Here is a 14,836-nt window from a genome sequence, read left to right as displayed (position 1 = left end):
ATTAACACCTATCACATTATGACACCAAAGGAAACTGGGGTCCATGTTCACTGCAGGAGCTGGGGAACATACTACAAACCTGCCGTGTCACTTCCTGTTAACGTCATCATTTGAATAAAGAGAAGAGGCACAAACCAGGCATATAGACAAACAATTGCTAATCTAGCAACATATGGACGTATACATTAAGGAGGTTTGAAAAGTTTTAGCGAATTCTAAAAAAATTCATCCTTAAAGCAATATTATGTATGACTTTAGTTTGGTACGCTTTGGTGCCCACCGAAGGTCTCTGAGTGCAACTGCACTGTCAAAAGTCACACCTGGTGCTGTTTTGTCATTTGTTTACAGGCATCAATCAATGTTGGGTCTTTGTAGATAATATAGTAATGAGTAAGGTCTTTTACCTGCTCTTTTGTAAAGTGCCTTGAGATAACATTTCTTATGAATTGCCGCTATACAAACAAAGATTGATTGATTGAATACGGCACAGCTCTTTAACTTGCTGCTGCAACTCATCTGCTGATAACAGCTGAGGAAAGAGGTTTTCTAAATGGAGGCATCTTGTGAACTTAATTGACAGGACATTAAAACATGCAACATGTTTGGGTGTGTTCTACTAGGCAGCTGTGATTCTAAAGACAGAAGGGTTGCAAACTAATCACAGGCTTCTCAAGTTCACATGACGAGGTAGGTAAGTTACCCAAAGTTGATTTTTATTAAACATATCCAGTTGACTCTTCCAAGACCTGTAAACATGAAAACTAGATTTACATCCAGGTGACTTTTGTTTTGCCTTTTCTCCTTCTGAACAGGAGACTCCTGCTGTACCATCAGCTTGATTTTGATTCTTTCATTGATAATGATAATTGATAATCATAATAGAGTGAGAGTGCAGTCAGGGCTTTGTAAGTCGTAGGTTACACTTTGATCCATTGAACCAACACAAGTACGCAGGCTGAACAGTTGGCATCTCTTAGTCACATACACCATCACTTGTCGTTACCAGATAATGTAGACACTGAAAAAGACAGTTTTATCTTTTTTCATTTATGTCACTTTTTTTTTGTATAGTTAGAAGTCCCTTCTATAAATCTGCTCTTCAAAAAACTATTGACATTTTACTTACCTTTGTTGTCCACTCTGTGTCGTGAGTTCATATTTACTATGCTTGTGTGTTTGTGCAACTAAGAGTCATGTGTCCGTTCTTCAGATGAAAAAAATGTGAGGGGTGGAAATCAGGCTCTGATGTCCAGAGGGATATGAATCTGCTGCAGACACAAACACAACCTGAAGATGAAAGATTGGATGAGCAGCTTCTATGAAGTCAAGCTCAAAGTCATGTAAAAAAATAAATAAATAAGGAGAAACTCTATAATCAATTTAAAATTGTGTTTTTCTTCAGTCTTCTTCACGTCCTGCGTTCAGAGGCTCTCAAGAGAATCACGCAATCAATGAAATAAACAAGAACAAATGTCGCCTTCTTTTTGTTCCAACAATCAAACCACAAAGCTCGAATGAGTGTGCTTAAAAATCCAAGCTCAGTTTAATGACTTGATTTTTATATATATATTTATATATTATTCCTACAAATACATAGTTTTCAGCACTTTGAAAAACGTTCACGTTCCTCAGTAAACCAAGAAAGCTAGAAATATCCTACAGTGAAAAAAAAAGAACAAGGACAAACAATTTGACAACAAATGAAAAGAAAATCACAAAGAAAGACGAAAAGATAACTACTGAGTGAAATAAAAAAAAAACACATTCTGTACAAACACTATGGCCCAATAATTTAAGAAAATAGTGTCTCTAAAACGTTCATATTGCTTTGTACCTCCACTGACCGGGCAAAGCCCACCCTGTGCAACACCAGGCAGTTCAGATAGCAGCCACAGAGGGCGCCAGATCCCAGGTGCCGATGTCACTCCAGAAGTTCTGGGTGAAGCTGCAGCCAGTGGCATGCAGGCATAGCAGAAGAGAAACAGTCATGTTTTTGTTGTTTCGTGTATCTTCTTCTCTGGTTGTTTTGGCAGTAACAATACAAAGACAAGGGATGGTCACACTACTACAGTACTTCAGTCCTTATGAAACAAAGGATGTTTTAACTGTTTCTTTGTAGTTTACCATTATTACTCTCTACAGCATTATTACTAGAACTATCACCATCACAGATACACAGAGTGCATCGTGTGTTTGTGTGTGTGGAGGCTTCGTCCAGCTGTGTGTGTCAGTATATGTGTGTGTTTGTTTGTGTTTGTGTGTTTGACTATGCTTGTTCAGTGCTCAGAGCTCGTCTTTTCAAAGGAGAAACTGGGAAGAGTCAATAGCTTGGGGTTGGTGTTGGGGTTTGGTGAGACTCCATCCTGTCCCGATCCCTCTCCAACTCCCAGGTCAAAGGAGTCCTTGGATTCACTCGAGGGTGCTCTCCTCCTCAGGCAGCTGTCCCGGCTGGGCAGAGGAGGAGGCATCCCTAATCCTCCCAGCCCCATCCCCCCTAGTCCACCAAGGCTTGGGTACAGGCCAGAATGAGGCTCTAGTCCTTCAGGGGGGTCCACAGAGATGCAGGGTGGGCTCATCTTCTTCTTGCGACGTGGTGAGAGCAGTGAGGTCTGGGTTGGGGTCTGGCTGTGGATCTGAAGGCTGTCGGCCCGCGACACAAAGCCAGAGGAGGTGGAGGTGGTGCTGCGTTGGGGGCTGGACTCCACTGAGGAGCAGACTTCTACAGAGTGGCGTCGCGGGTCGTCCAACCAGGAGTAAGGGCGGGGCTGGGGCAAGAGGGCGCTGCGGCCATGTGTGTCAACACTATGGAATCTCTTCAGCTGCCTCAAACATGGACTCTGACTCTCCTGGTGGCCTGGGTAGTCACTGTAACCCTCATTACTGCCATCGCCACTGTCCTCTGCCATGACGTCATCACTGCCAGCAAACCCAGCACAGGTGATGAGCGACACTTCCTGATCCACAGAGGCCTCCTCCTGTTGGTGCAGCCTGGCTGGTAAAGGTGGAGGAATCGAGGAGGAGGACCCAGAGTAGGAGGCGAGGCAGTGTTGGTCGTGAAGCTGGATGTGCACACTGCTGGGGCGCGAGGGTTTAGGGGAGGCACCAGGTGTGGCTGGGACCAGGCAGAGAGCAGGCTGCTGATGATGATTGGAGCAGGGTGAAGGGGAGGTGGAGGAGGAGGAGGAGGAGGAGGAGGAGGTGGTGGAGGGGGATGGAGGGAGACCTAGAGAAGCCACATTCACAAGTCCTTCTATGCTCTCCCCTCTGTCTTCTGAACACAGGGCCTCCTGAGAATCAGTAGACACTGCGACCTGGAAGACGCAGCAGGGAGTGGTAAAATGGGGGTGGGGGGTGGGGGATTAGGAGAGAGGAGTGGGGAGATGCAGGTAAATATGTGATGACCAGGGTTGGGAGAATTTAGGGAAATGGGAAATGAAAGGGGAGACTAGTTAATTTAAGGAGATGAGGATGTGAAGCAATAGTTTGGGTCAGAGTTCATAGTATTGCTGGCATTTTCCCAGAGTTCTCTCTTGGTTTTTCTTATTGGAGGAGGCGGGTTGACTTCAAATGCAACACTCAAAAGGAACAGCTCAGTAGGGATGTAATAATACACTCAAATCATTGAATTGGGATTACGATATGATTTTATCCTGATTTTATTTCTCTCTTACTTTTCATAAAGAAGAGATCGAAGTCGATTTATGAGTAAATGCAACTATTTGGTTCAAATTATCTGACAATAAATATGCAAAATATATTTTTTTCTTAGTACAAATAAGTAATACATTTTTATTGTGAGGTTGCATAGTTACTAAAAATGTTTTTTTTTTCTTTATAAAAAGTGACACTGATAAATATCTTACAAAAACAGCTGTTTGAATTTGTTATTCAAAATGTTTTTTTAAAACAAATCAAACAGTAGAAAAAGGAGCACACCCAAACAAAACTCTTCAGGTACACAACCACAAAAGCAAGTAGAAAAGTCAGCACACTTAATGTCAGGCTCTTTTCTGAAACACCCTCGTTGCTTGTCTGTACTCTTGCTGCTCTACGTAGATTAAAAGAGGTTAAATGATATTAAGTGTGCTGACTTTTCTACTTTCCTTTTTTTTTTTTAAATCCTCAAATGAATACATATATGGCACTGACGGGGAAACTTATAGAGATTTCAGTGACACTGAAAGTGTCCTCAGTGTCTTCTTTAGCTACTGACGTTGATCAAGAGAAGCCTAAACAGACAGCACCCTCTGCTGGTTAGAAAACAAGTATCACAATATATATTTATTTATTGGTTTAAATTGTCCCTTATTTGTATCGATTTTTTTTTTATGTATCATAACATCCCGAAAACAAAGAGTTATTTTCTCAACGAATTGGTAAGTTTTATAGTCTTAAAATGTCCTAAAAAATTGTCATGAAATATCGATCAGTGTTTCTTAAAGCAAAAGAAACTCACCGTTGCCCAATGGGTAATGCTCAGAGAAGTCTTGGTAATTGGATGGTAAAAATCAGTTACTCAACACTGATACAGTGAACTCTGAACCAGACAACCTGACCCTCTGACTTTTGACCAGTCACACAAAACCCTGTAAAGAATCAGCTGTGCTGTTTTCAAATAAATTTGCAACCAAATTCTCATTAGTGTTTTCCCTTCTGTCACTCCTATCTCTAAACCATCCAGAGTGTTGAGGCCAATAGTCAGAGGGTAAACAATATGTAACTGCTGTAGGAGAGGAAGGGTTAGTATAAGCACAATGGTTGCTGAAACTCATAAAATGTTCTCATGAACTAATGACTTGAAAGTAGAACTCAAAGTGAATCAAAGTATTTTGAATGTACAGAGATGAGGAAAAAGCATGCATTGGTTATAAAGCTCTTTGAGAATTGTTTGTAGTCATGGGCTTCCCTGCTTGAGCCTGAACAATGTGACCACAGGGACACCTGGTGGTGAAAGATATCACACTAGACCTGGCCAATCACCAGCCACAGTACCACAAAACAAAAGTGTATACTTTAACATTACCAAAAAGTTACCAAGTTTATTTTTTAAGCAGAGTTTAGCAGTTAACAACTATGTACTTTTAAAGCACTAGCCTAGTCAATAGAAAATCACAAGTGCTCCATCACTGTGGTACTGTGGGTACAAAATGGCCAAATGCATATGGACAGCACTTGCTGTTCTGTAGCAATCCCCTGAGTTGTATAGTTTATGGTGTAGTAAGTGCACTGCATTGTGGGACAACCTCTCTGCCAAAAACATCTTTGTCTGGCTTTAATACATTCTATTCTGCAGTTACTGAATATTTAACAGATATAATGTAACACCCAGCTCCTGCGGCTTGTATAAGATGAATACCTTTGAGGTCCCATCAAAGTTTCCTTTAGGCAGAGAGTTTGAGATGCTTTGTGGCTGATGGATAGCAGTACACTAATTCTAATGAGTGACAAAGGGACAGAAGCTTGGATCGTTTTGTCTTCTGGAAATGAAAATGGAGTCCAGTGTTTCTGAAAGGCCAAGCGTTCTCTGAAGTTTGTCACTGTTTCAGAAACAGGAGTATCTGTGTTTGTGCAGTAGCTCAGGGTCAGGAGGCTTTTGGGCCCAACTGAGCTGAGGTCAGAGAATGACAGATACAGTAAGGTGAATGAAAGAGCAGATACGTTAGCAAGAGAAAGGAATACCAGGAAAAGGGGGAGAAAGAAGGAGAAAGAAAAGTGACACTGTTTAGAACATGCAATAAGGAAACAGATTCAGGATGAAGCCATTTTTTTATGTGTCAGGGTCACATACCCACAGTTTGAAGGAAAAACAAAAATAAAAACTACTGACATAAAAAAAAAAGTTTTCATTGCAAACGATAAAGATCACAACAGAAGAAGACCAATTCACTGATTGCAGAGTAAAGTGACAAAAAGAAAGACTATGAGTTAGTCACCTGTCTACGGAGGGTCCGGCTGAGCGCGTGTGTGCGCCTGGGAGGGGGTAATCGTGGTATACTTTCCGAGTCCGAGTGGCTGTGAGGGCTGATGGGTCGGAAAAAGTCTCTGGGAACAGTCAGCTGCTGGGAGGACTCTTCAGGTTGCGAACGTACTGAGACACTGGAGCCTGAACATGACAAGCGATGGATTAAATCTGACTGGAAAATAACATCAGGTGTGTTGCTTCATAAAGGTGAAAGTATGGAGGAATGCCTGTCCATATTTTTATGGTGAAACACAGACTGTATAGAACTGGACATAGTATCAGTGATGTCATACATTGTTTTCATTGTTTTTATTGTAGAAGTAGGACACTGGACAGAGTCGCAAATCAGGGAGAGAGAGAGAGAGAGAGAGAGAGAGAGAGAGAGGGAAATGACATGCAGGAAAGAAGCCACAGGTCGGATTCGAGAAGCAATAATACGCCATCAGAGCAGAAATGGCCACCATGTACTAATGGAGAAATTAAATCAAAAGGCAAAAGACAAATTTGAAAATTACCTCCTTGGGCCCTATTAGTGCCCAGTATGTGCTGGGGCCCCGGTGTCTGTCCTTGTCCTTGTACTGGAGCCAGATTTGACTGCGGGGGGAAATACATGTAGCTGTCGTTGGGCAGGGAGTGCGTGCGACCCACTGTTGGCTTCTTGACACTCAGCAGGTTGCCTTCCAGTGACTCCCCAGGATCAAGCTGCTCTGACTGGGGAGAAATAAAAGAGGGTCAGGGTTCCTTTGGAGATGGGAGGTTCGGGGTTCATTTTTCACTCAAGCACTCTCACACTCTTTCAAACACAACCACAGCTAACATGTCGTACAATGTGAACAAAGAGGAAGGGGGTCATCAGCATACACGGAGGACAGACGTGAGATCTTTGAACATTGGAGTAGACTGGCACAGAGCTGCCACAGATCATAGACAAGAGACCATGCTAGGTTGGGATCTCAAAGCCCCTATTATTTTAAAAGTGAGACATTCTTCATCATAAAATGTGTTTTCCTTTGCATTAATAGAACTTAACATGAGTCTGTCCTGTGATTGTGCGTCAGCTGGGGCAGTGTCCGGCAGCCTCACCAATTACAAAACCATTCATCCCAGAACACCTGGAGCTCCAACCAGGTTTCAAACACGACAATTAAGAGAGGACTTCAAACCACTACAATGCCGGAGGACAGAAGACAATTGAACACAAAACAAGTCAGGTTGGGAAGGACAGTGAGAGAAGACTTGGACTAACATGTAAAGCACAGAGGAAAAGACAGAAAACGGAGGAAAGGAAGAAGGAAAGGGACAGAGAGAGAAAGAGCTGAAGAATTAAAGAGTAAAGAGAGAGACAGGAGAAAATAATAAGAGAGAGGAGAAGAGACGACGGAGAGAAAACTGTAAACTGGAAGGAGGCGCACTACTCTACTGGACTGGACTGGACTGGACTGGACTGCAGAGTAACACACATTAGGCTGGAAAGGTGGAATGAGAAAGTTGGAGGGCACATGATTAGATTCAACAGGGTCTTTCAGCGCCTCTTGCCCTCCTCTCCCTCTTTTGTCTCTTCCTTTTCTTTAACATTCTCCCAGCACAATCCAGTTAACAGTGATTTCATGTCATGTGTTGGCCGAGGATCTCTGGTCCTGAGATCAATGATATAACTTAACAATACCTTTCTGCATCACAAGCCTGATGGTGCAGCAATGGCCAAGGTTACTGTGACCCTCTTTGGGTGGAGACATGATAACTCATGGATGTGATGCGACCCTTAATGAGCAAAAGTGGTTGTTAATTATACGCAGACAACCAGATGACATTCAATTCATTTTCAATTTGGACGGAGATGTCCTTTACCTCAATGACAAAGGCATGATCTCTAGGTATGGATTAATCCAAAGCCAATGCATGACAATGTGCCCTGGCAACAGGGATTAATGGTAGAGGTGGTAAATAAGAGCACTATAAGTGTCATCCAAGCAGCTCTATCAAAGTTCAAATCAAAACATTTAGAGGTTGTCAATGTGGTCATACCATGCCCTCTTAATGCAAATGTTTGCCAAGTGGCATACAATGTACTTCTAAAAATTTGAAACTTTATAGCCCTCATTTTTAATGGTGGTTTACCCTCGACAGTGGTGGAAGAATTGTAATATATTATTTTCTAACTCATTTCCTGTCAGTCAAATCTGGATTTGTAGATGCATTCATGTATACGTTTACAGGGTAAGACCTATTTTTATTTGGTTCTGTTATGTATTTAAAGTCAAGTTATTGAACTTAGTAAGCTAAGCTTTAATCATGGACTCCAAAGTTGTTAACATGCACCTTTCTTTGTTAACATTACAATACTATAGAAAACTATTGAATCTAAATGGTAAATGGATTTGAGCTTGTATAGCAGTTTTCTAGTCTTCTACACATTCTCACACTGATGGCAGAGGCTGCTATATAGTGAGACCATCCGAAGTATCTAGTTTTATTTATACTTATGCGTGTGATACATTTGTCATTACTGAGCCATTGACCAACAAACCTCTGGTTTGAAGTCTATGGGACAGTATTTTTTAAATTTCTTTAAAGGATATTTTTTAGCCAAAAATGCACTCGTGACAGTTAAAAAAAAAACAGTGACGTGAGAATACAATGAGATAAAAAGAGATGACGCTATTTGACCTGGGCAGAACTGAAGTAAGGGAATAATTTTCTGTGTCAATTCATAGGAGAAACGCAATAAGTAGTCATGGGATCCTTTGTAATGTAAACATACTGCATCTGCTTTAATTTATTTTTATTGTGCTGGGAGTAAAACTGCAAATGAGATGTTTTTCTAAGTAAGCACCCCCCTGAGTCTGTAGTAATTCTGTTTGTGAGAGTAGTGGAAGGACAAGAGGCTTTGGAAGTGCCCTGGGAAAGGACAAACTGCAAGATACTGCAGAGGGCAAGAGGAGAAAGACAGGTGGAGAAAGAGAAAGAGATGAACTGTCAGTACATTGCATTCCAGACTGGTTAGAAAGAAGGGGTTAAAATCATCGGGGGCCGAGTCGTCTGTCAGAGCTAGGGACCACGATTTCTCAGAGGCCAGAGACAGAGCTTCCATCTCCGCTAGAGGGATCTAGGCAGGAAGAGACAATGGCTTGTGAGCAGAGAAACACATGCACACTCTGTAACACACAGAAATAAGGACGCTACACATTGATAAGACCTGTAGTTTACAACAAGTACATGTTTGAAACATAAAACTTGAAGTATGTAGTCGAGCAAAGCAACAGTAAAAAAAGACAAAATGTATGAACTAGAAACCACATGCAGGTTCTTCACCTGCTAGACTTTTATAACTGTGTCGCTTGTAATGAGGGGTTACCAACATTGATATAACATCATCTAGAAACACAGATACCAAAACAAGGGCAGATCCAGACTTTTTTGACTGAGATGGCCCAACTTGAGCATCTATACAGGCGGGGAATGAGGTTCTCTATCGTCTCGACACTATCTCTCCAGCCTCGGACGTGTAATGTAACCGGGTGGAGAGATATTCTCTTCACTCAGAGAACCAAGGTTACAATGTAACTCTACGTTCTCCATCGTCTCGAGACTATCCCTCCATCCCGTTACATCACACGTCCGAGGCTGGAGAGATAGTCTTGAGACGATAGAGAACCAAGGTTACGATGTGGGAGAATAACAAATCACAGTTTGGGATTTTGCAGGTCACCCCTGGCCATGGCCTGGATTTACCCCTGACACACACACACACAGAATACAAACAGCAGCCTTATGAATCTGAACAGCAAACAAACTGTTTGACAGGATTTAAAACACACTTTTTTGCTAAACCAAACATGCATCTGAGCTGGGGATCGATGACGATTGTAGATTGTCTTTCTGTGTTTAAAAGATAATGTAATGTTTGCCTTCTGTTTATAGAAAAACATTATATTTGGCATTATGAGGAGTGCTCTCTGAAAGGCAGATGGGCCATCTAAGCAAAGGACGAATAGAAAACATTTCTGTCTTCTACTTCAAAGTTGAAGTAGAGCGAGGTTTTCCAACAGAGTCTATAACGACACGACGTCGCAATCCCAACAAAGCTCTTAGAAGATGGGAGCATGCTGATGTAATTGGTCAAAATTCTCAATCAGTTGAGGAGAGTCCCCCTGATGAATAATTCAGTGACTCAGCGATCTATTGTTTATTGATTGAGTCTTTGCTCCGCAGAATTCTGTGTAAGAGGCTGAACTAAAAGCTTTAGTAACACCTTTGTTGTGTTGCCATTTTGCTGCTACAGTTTTGCATACACACATTTATATACACACAAACATGCCACATTTAACTACAGACACCGTCTCACACACACACAACGTTGTATCAAAGAGACAGAGCGAACTCTTAACTATGTCACCGAGGTTGATGAACAAGACACAAAAGCAGACAGGCATGGATGAATATGAAGGAGTGGAGATGTGAGCTAGGGAGTTCGATCACAGCTGAGGCGGGTTATGACGCACTGCTGTTTGTTGGGCTATCGGTCTGGGAAGAAAGGGAAAAGCATTCATTGTGGAGGAATGCATATTATAAAGAAACCATCAGAAGGATTTCTTTTTTTTTTTTACATTTTCCATGACTTAGTCTGAAAACTATCAGTCTGTAAATAAAAAAGTCTGGTACTGAGTCATACAGTTTTATTTTCATTAATGTAAGTGGTGTATTTTGCCAAAAGAGTTGAGATAATGTCCTCTGTTATCCATAAAAATCTATTACTTCAAAAGTTAGCCAAGCTCATTTCAATATCTGTGAATCAATCGTCATTATAGAATTAGCCATTTCTTCCTAATTATAATAATGATTTGTCTTACTTAACTCTAGAGTAAAGTGAAAGCTTTCTTGGTGATATGTCCTTGAATGACGGAATATTAAGCACACATAGATATTTAAAAACAGACCTAATGGTCCCTACTGAGGATGGCAGAAGTTCTGCAACATAGCAACAATAAACACCTGTAAGAAATGCGTTTCACTGAACAGAACACCCTATGGATATTTTTGTAGGCACTTTACCTTTAGCTGAAAGTAGCAGTAGTGAAAATATATTTGCTTTTTATTTGACATGTTATTAAATGCCATGAGAAAAGAAACCCCCCAAAACCCTCAAACAAAACATTCACTACGTATGTTGACATTGGGGCTCGGGGCATAAATCTTAAAGCCTGAGATAAAATGTGTCTTTGGATTTTATTGGGGAAAAACACTGTTAAACTGAGATTTTATATAATGTAAGTGAACATAACCTGACTTAGGCATTTAAAACAATGACTATGTGGTCTTTGCTTTGATTAGAGGAAACTAGAGTATCTGAAAACTTTTTTAAATTTTTTTTATAGTGTTTTTAATAATCAAAAACTAACAACTGTGTACTTTAATTTTCTTCTAGTTTAACCCTTCTGATCACTTGTGCAGCCCTACATGTTTGGACAGAAAAAAAGGCCCAATAAATGTATGAAATGGAGGAAGTGAGTCATCGCTCTGGTGATTATTGACCTTCTTGTCGGTGCTGTGCTTGCTCGGCATGGGGGGCAGTGCGTAGTAGTGGCAGATTGAGCCGGACAGGTTGTCCATCAAACTCAACTCTCCCTCCATTGAACCCTGGATGACCAGGGAAATCGAGTCAAACAGCGCCCTCCGTTGGACAAACTTATGTAAAAAAAAGAGAGAGAAGAAAGAGAAAAGGGGGGGACAACAGAAGTTTCAAAATAAGACAAGGACCAGGGGGAAGGACAAAGGTCGAAACAGACACACATATATAAACATTGGAAGAAGATTGGAAGGAAGAGGACAATCAATGAAGAAGAAACACATCGATACAAACAGAAATAAGACAGCAGGAGAATTTATTCATCTATAAAACTTAGCCTTATTTAGTGTTTGAATTTGTGTTTTAACCAATAACTTGTTAAGACTTTTAAGACGCACACAGACACAAATTATAAAGCACATGCAAATTTCACTCACACATATCTGGCTCTTTTGCAATACCATTCAATTCCACAAGAGTGCACTGCAACACTGCAGTGGAGCCGGTCTCCCACGGGTGGGAGGGGAGGCAGCCGCTTAAACAAAATGTTTGGAGGAGAAGTGGAGGAGGTACTGATAACATCTCAGACAACGATTGCGAGACCTCTATTTCCTATCCCCAAAAAGTTCCCTGCTGTCTAGAAATAGCTGTTGAAGTGAACAACAAGGCCCTGTGGTCCAGCTTTCCCATGGCACTGTGACCTCTCTTTGACTGGCATGTCCTCTAGGGAACAGTGACAGACACACACACACACACAAAAACACACACAGCCATGCGCTCACACAAACCGTAAACAGTCCTGATGTGGGTCGGCATTGGTTTCAGAGAATACGTCGGCATAATGTGTACATTATTACACATGACAGACTTTACAGAAATCACAACAAAGTCACTTTCAAACAAGTGTGTCGACGTGAGGAGACTGTATGGGGGGGTGGGAGGGGATGCTATTATGGTGCCGTGTAGATGGCATCAGATTCATTTACAAACTTCTTTTCAATAAGTTAAGTAAATATATATTTCTTAATATGGCCGTATATCCACACATGTGAATTTACTGTTACTACATTGAAAAAGTGAAGAGACATTCCTCTGACGCATTCTCATCATTTAGCAAACGAAGCAGCTTTCTCAGCATCCCTCCACCTGCCAGAAAACTAACTTATGGTTTGGACTGCAGTCAGAACTAATGACCAGAGAGTTAGGGGTCACCTGACCAGCTGCACAGCCTGGCCCCCCAGCAGGAAGTGACCTCAGAGCATCTGTCATGGCAACATAGGACGCTGTGTAGACTACTGAGAAGTCTCAATACAATATTTACAGCAGCTATACAATAGAGAAATATTGTACACTTTATCGGGAAATAAGCTGTAATATATTTTGAGGAAGGGCGCTGTGCATTCAATATGCTTTAAGAATTTGTAACCAATGTACAATACAGTCCACATGGAAACTCAAATATAATGCTTGAATCCACTAAAACAAAGATTCCTTACCTCTGGTTGGTGCTCTAGGCATGAAGGGGAATCTGCTGTAATGTTTACTGGGTCTCTGGGTATATTAGCAGTGGGTGAGTCCATGGGACCGTCCCTGTCCTGCTCCCTGTCCCCTCCTCCTGTGGACCTCGAGGGGGAACCCCCAGAGCTGGACCTGTCCATGCCCAGTGCCAGAGGGTTAAGCTGGGGCGACCTCATCATCGCGTCTCCCCCGTCCATCGCGAGTCTGTTCTCCAGCTCCAGCTCGGCCTCCAGCTCGGCCTCTTCCTTGGCTTCCTTGTTGCTCTCCTCCAGGTGCTTCATCAGGACAGCGATGACGACGTTCACCAGCACGAATTGAGCAGTCAAAACGAAGGAGACAAAGTAGAGAGGAGAGACCACAGTGTTGTAGCAGGTACCGGATTCGTTTGCACAGTCTCTCAACGTGTCCTGGAAAAAAAAAAAAACGTGGAAAAATGACAAGAGCAGAGAAATTTAATTTCCCCCTACAAGTAGTATCCACAGAATTGACAGATATTCAGCCATACAGCTTGCTGAAATAGATTATAGCTATTCCAGTAAATGATGTACAAACACATTAACCCTTGATTTTCCTTAGGTGGTCCTCAATGCCACTTTAGATGCGGATCTGAGACTGCAGTGTTAGTTTCACCTTCATTATGCCATTCCAGTTGTCTCCAGTGGAAACCCTGAAGAGCAGCAGAAATGCCATCCCAAAGTTTTTGAATGTAGCATAGCGCCCTAAACCTTCACATGGGTGAAGCTCATCACAAACTGGGGAGACAAGGAGGGGTAGGGGACGGGGACGGGTTGTGAGACAGAAAACAAAACAGAGACTTCAACATTTGGAGATACTTCCGTGGCTTTTCAGTTATCAAAACATAATGCTTTGAAATGAGATGATAATGAGCTCTAATACTATTTTATTGCTCTGACAGCTACAAGCTTCAATTAGAGAAATCCATATGGCGTTTCAACAAAGGGTTTTAGGAAGCAATTAACATCAGATAGATTAGAACTCACAGAGGGGTGAATTAACTACTCGGTGCATGGCCCGAGTGGTGTACAGTATGTGTGTGTATGTGTGTGTGTGTGTGTGTGTGTGTGTGTGTGTGAAGCTTTGTGTGCGCTTGTCTGGTGTGCCTGTCTGCCTGTATGCACGGTGCATATGTCCTTACTCAAGTCACCAAACAGCTCCACTCCCAGTGCTGCGAAGATAAAGAACAGAAGCATGAAGAGAAGACCCAGATTCCCCACCTGCAGAGACACAACAGGAAGACAGCCAGATTAGTCAGAGCAGAGACAATCAGAGGCAAAATAAAATCCAGTAACAAGGGACTACAAACAGAACATTCATGTCAGAGAGAAAACAGCAAAGCAAAGACGCAGCGAGCAGAATATAAAGGCTAGAAAATGACTGTTGACTAAAAACCCACCCACATTATTGCCAATTTAAAAAAAATAGCTAAAGTTTAGGATATCTCTGCAAGTTGAAGCTTTGAGAATGTGGCTCCAATGGGATCCAGCGTGAGAGTAAGAAACTTAAGAGACATATTTAAAGCTTATTTGCCATATTTGATATGTTAGTTATAAAGAGAATGACCGCGCCGATAGCCTAGCGGTGATGTAGCGCGCCTCATGAACAGAGGCTTTAGTCCTCATTGAGTATACACTTATGTCAGGGCAATCAAACTCATTTTAAAATAAAATGTTTGGCAATCATTGGTTAAACTGATTAGGTACATTGCATAACAAAAACAGGGCTGTGCCTTTATTTGCAGGTCTTCTATAATCAAAGTGTTGCCAACAGAT

The 14,836-nt window shown here is 41.8% G+C and overlaps 1 protein-coding gene across 18 annotated transcripts in view; it reads right to left on the bottom strand.

The window, feature by feature from the left end:
• Positions 1-1,515: 1,515 nt before the first annotated feature.
• cacna1g (calcium channel, voltage-dependent, T type, alpha 1G subunit) overlaps positions 1,516-14,836 on the bottom strand; it is a 247,626-nt gene continuing 234,305 nt past the window's right edge. For 11 of the 18 annotated variants that reach the window (XM_065949274.1, XM_065949276.1, XM_065949271.1 and 8 more), the window contains 8 exons: positions 14,203-14,281; positions 13,677-13,798; positions 13,025-13,453; positions 11,495-11,647; positions 8,946-9,068; positions 6,478-6,673; positions 5,934-6,103; positions 1,516-3,311 (listed from right to left, as the gene is read on the bottom strand). In XM_065949274.1, the coding sequence (XP_065805346.1) occupies positions 2,277-3,311; positions 5,934-6,103; positions 6,478-6,673; positions 8,946-9,068; positions 11,495-11,647; positions 13,025-13,453; positions 13,677-13,798; positions 14,203-14,281 (2,307 nt within the window). In that variant the 3' untranslated portion in view covers positions 1,516-2,276. Of the gene's footprint in view, positions 3,312-5,356; positions 5,609-5,933; positions 6,104-6,477; positions 6,674-8,945; positions 9,069-11,494; positions 11,648-13,024; positions 13,454-13,676; positions 13,799-14,202; positions 14,282-14,836 lie in introns of those variants that run through there. The other 7 variants (XM_065949285.1, XM_065949286.1, XR_010664891.1 and 4 more) reach the window with 6 other exon arrangements.

The sequence above is a fragment of the Labrus bergylta genome, chromosome 21 (assembly GCF_963930695.1).
Source record: "Labrus bergylta chromosome 21, fLabBer1.1, whole genome shotgun sequence".
NCBI lineage: Eukaryota > Metazoa > Chordata > Actinopteri > Labriformes > Labridae > Labrus > Labrus bergylta.
The sequence above is the reverse complement of the archived record's forward strand: the minus strand, read 5'-3'. Positions and strand labels throughout refer to the sequence as shown.